The following is a 3,711-nucleotide window of genomic DNA, read 5'->3' as shown; positions in this document are numbered from 1 at the left end:
TTGAATATTAATATTTTTTTTGGAGTAATTAAATATATATATATATATATATATATATATATATATATATATATATATATATAAATGATTAATTATTTATTTTTAATTATAAATGATTAATTATTTATTTTTAATTAATATAGATTAATAACGTATATATATTTGTATATTATTTAATAATTAAATATAAATGAATACATAAAAACAAAAATATGATGCAAAAAACAATAGCATTAGCAATCCTTCATGAATACATAAATGTATAATTCAAGAGAAAATTAATACCCTCTAACAATCCTCTATAGTTATAAAAGGTGATTCGGGATTGTAAGGTTTCAGCTGTCTATAGAGTTCTAGACGTGACATGAACATAGTTTCCCATCCAGCTGCACATGGGGCTCTGTGGCGGATCCAAAAAGCTGAAATGGTAGGCAACAGGCTATCTCCTCCTAATTGTACCATTACATAATGATTACCATATACAAGTGAAATCGTAATAACGCGATGGTACAAAAATTCTTCTGGGCCTTTCCAAAGAGGAAAGAAAGTGAGAGAGCCAAATCTGTTGGTTAAAAAAGTAAGGACTACACCAAATCTGTTGGCAATGAGGATACCTGTTTCAGGCATAAGTAACCAGTATCTTTTAGGTGCCAGCGATTGTAAGAAATTCAACGAAGTATATAGTTCACCGATTCCATCAGTGAAAACTCTAGCATATGCATCGTACGAAGTCAATAACTCGTCTAGTAGTTGACGTCGAACATAGAGCCAATCATTCTCTCCATACCCAAGACAAACAAATATTGTTAATTAATAAAAATTCGGTATATAAATTATATGTAAAATATACTTGTTGAAATATTATACCTGCATCGGAGTTTTTCCATCATTTTGGGACGAGCGAAGCTTGTACTGTGCATTGTATATGGTTTTGAGTATAGAAACATTATTCTCATCATGCTCTTTTAGTATCGAGAGTATGTTGCGTGGTTCAACATTCTGACTTGTCAAGTCAGCCACCAACTTTTTTTCGTTTTCTTTCAACCGCCTAGCATAAGCATGTCCTTCCATATGTTGTGCAGGTGGATTGTTTTGTTGATCACATTTCACCCTTAATGTCCAACCATCAAATTGTTTTATATACGAACCAACCAATTTAAATGGACAATTGATTTTTTTGGTGCCGGGATTTTTACTTGTTGCTTTAATTTTGTATTCACCACCACGATCACAAATAAGTGTGACATAAGACACCACACCATTTTCATTTTTCTTTGATCTTCTTCTAACGATAACATAACCAAGAGAAAATGCTTTGTTTTGTATCCATCCCATCAACTCATTTAGAGAATCGAACACCTAAAATTCAAATAATATATGTTAATAACTAGTGAACTTTACAATGATTTAAAAAATTAATATCATGATAAGTATTATACCCGTTCGGTAAAAAATGGTGACATCCCCATAAAGAACTCGTTGCCTTCATTTGAGTTTTCCCCGTAAAAATTCGTCATCTTTTCAATAAAGCTATGAACATAACAAAAAAAATTGTTAAAAAACTAAAATAATATAAAATAACTAATTAAAAATAAACATATATGTTTTTAAAAGTTGATTAACTTTTAAAAATCAAAATCAACGTCAATGTCTAATGTCTACTTGTCTAAATAACTAATTTATTTTAAAAAAACAAAAAGCAACAATCCATTTAGTTTAAAAAACGGATATTTTTTTTAAAAAAGCTGATATTTAAAAAATAAAAAAAAACTGATTTATTTTAAAAAATGATTTATCATATTTTAAATGGTCAAACCACTTAAAGGTTAGCCCACTTAGAATGTTTTAGGCCAATTATCCGATGCTCAGCCCATTTAGCCCATTTTACAATTAAAATACAAAACCCTAAAACCACATATTTTAAGTGCTGTGAAAGAGCAACAGTCGTCCCCGCTGTCCCCCATCTGCTGGAGCATAGCAGCCGCCGACGACTCGATGCCACCGGAGAATCGCCGACATCAGACCTCCGACGAAGAGTCCATGCAACCAGAGCATCGTCACCACCATGAACCTCTCCCTATCTGTTTCTCCATCGATCTGTCTCTTTCCACGTTTTCTCTTTTCCGGCACCGGAGATCGAGACGATGCCTCCGGCGGCAGTGATGCTTGCCGTCGGTCATGATTACAATAACTCGTTCACGGCAGCGGTGTTGTTTCTCCATCGATCTGTCTCTGTTTCTCCATCTCTCTCTCTCTCTCTCTCTCTCTCTCTCTCGATGTTTTACATTTTTCCGGCGGCGGTGCTGCTAGTCGTCGGCAATGATGACGGTGGTTGGACTTTAACAACCAAAATAATATTTTAAATCCTGAAATAATAAACAAAATTAAAAATTTTACCTAAATTGTATTAGATGGTTAGATTAATGTTAACCTATCTTTTTTATAATAAAACATAAGTTGTTATTAGGTAAATTGATATTAATGTAATCTCTTTATTATAAATACAATTTACATGACGTAAATACAATTTACAAGACGTGAGACACAACTTTTTTATGTTTGAGCTTTTTATGTACCAATACAGCTATACAGCTATTAAATAGGGTGTTTTTTAAGAAAAAATAGTTTGACTTTTAAAATAGAGTGTATATGGGTTGTTTATTTAGCAACTACCCTTTTTAAAACCGACAGTTTGGTTTCTCTTTTTTGTTAATTGATATGTTTTTATGGGGAACCTAATAAAATTATATTCTACTAATTAATGATATGCTGTTTATAGGTTATATATAAAAAGTTATTAAGGTCTAACCCAATTAAAAACTTATAAATAATATACCGGTGTCCGTTAGTAATATACGACTACAATTGGAATTTTCCACTTTGCCGGCACACTATAGATAAATTTAATTCAAGTATATTTCTTTCAAAGTTTCAAGAGTTGTTTTAATCTTTTCATATAAATCACAATCAGTATTTGCAACTTTTCCTTATTCATTGTATATTTGATTCATGATCAAAGAATTGTTCCAAATTGAATGAGAAGAAATCACAACGAATTGTTCATTATTCATCATTCAAGAATATGTATCTTTTATTTCCGATTGGGTGGAAGTAGTTGCTTCAGCCTTATTCGATCAGATTGAAGTAGATTTTGTATTTATTCTAAACTTTTATCTTATTTTTCAAAGTTATCAATTATGCGGAATTTTCATATTTTTGGAAAGCACCCGTTTCATTCATATTGTTTCATTCATATTAAAGCATGCAATATTATTCAACAATTTTAATCAAACATAGGTTTCATAACAATATGCAAAGATTAGTTCAAGTTGAATCCCAAAAGTCAAGACGCAGGCAATATAATTCAACAATATTTATCGTGCCTTGATAAAGAGCATCCAATCTTTACCTGATGCACTTGGATATTTGGATCAAAGTTGCACTTGTAATACAGGGTAAAAAATATAATTTGCAAATCAACTTCTAAGAGATTATTTATCAGAAAACAAACAAACTGAAGAAAAAAACTTGTCACCAACCTTCTTGATTTCTCACAAGAGTAAATTACATGAATGGTCCCTATGATTTAGGGTAATTTGCACGCTTGGTCCTTAATTTATTTTTTTAACTCGGAAGGTCTCTACTGTTTATTTTTGTTATGTGTTTGGTCCCTACTGTTTGTTTTTTGTTACACGCTTGGTCCCTATGTTA

The 3,711-nt window shown here is 31.3% G+C and overlaps 1 protein-coding gene across 1 annotated transcript; it reads right to left on the bottom strand.

Moving 5' to 3' along the window:
* Positions 1-288: 288 nt before the first annotated feature.
* On the bottom strand, positions 289-2,222 carry LOC145056165 (uncharacterized). The gene is made up of 4 exons (XM_079004187.1): positions 2,065-2,222; positions 1,440-1,530; positions 868-1,359; positions 289-777 (listed from the first exon to the last, which is right to left on the bottom strand). The coding sequence occupies exons 1-4, from the start codon at positions 2,220-2,222 to the stop codon at positions 289-291; spliced, it is 1,230 nt and encodes a 409-aa protein (XP_078860313.1).
* Positions 2,223-3,711: the final 1,489 nt, after the last annotated feature.

Source organism: Lactuca serriola, chromosome 1 (assembly GCF_051521515.1).
Source record: "Lactuca serriola cultivar US96UC23 chromosome 1, Lser_US96UC23_V15, whole genome shotgun sequence".
Lineage (NCBI taxonomy): Eukaryota > Viridiplantae > Streptophyta > Magnoliopsida > Asterales > Asteraceae > Lactuca > Lactuca serriola.
Note: the sequence above shows the minus strand (reverse complement) of the source record. Positions and strands in the feature narration are given on the sequence as shown.

What these genes read in the sequence shown, in the direction of transcription:
- LOC145056165 (XM_079004187.1), bottom strand. Translation starts at nt 2,222, where the DNA reads ATGGAGAAACAACACCGCTGCCGTGAACGAGTTATTGTAATCATGACC. An exon ending in CAGATAGGGAGAGGTTCATG is followed by an intron (nt 1,531 to 2,064) that starts GTGGTGACGATG and finishes TTATGTTCATAG; the next exon opens with CTTTATTGAAAAGATGACGA. An exon ending in ATGGAAAAACTCCGATGCAG is followed by an intron (nt 778 to 867) that starts GTATAATATTTC and finishes GGGTATGGAGAG; the next exon opens with AATGATTGGCTCTATGTTCG.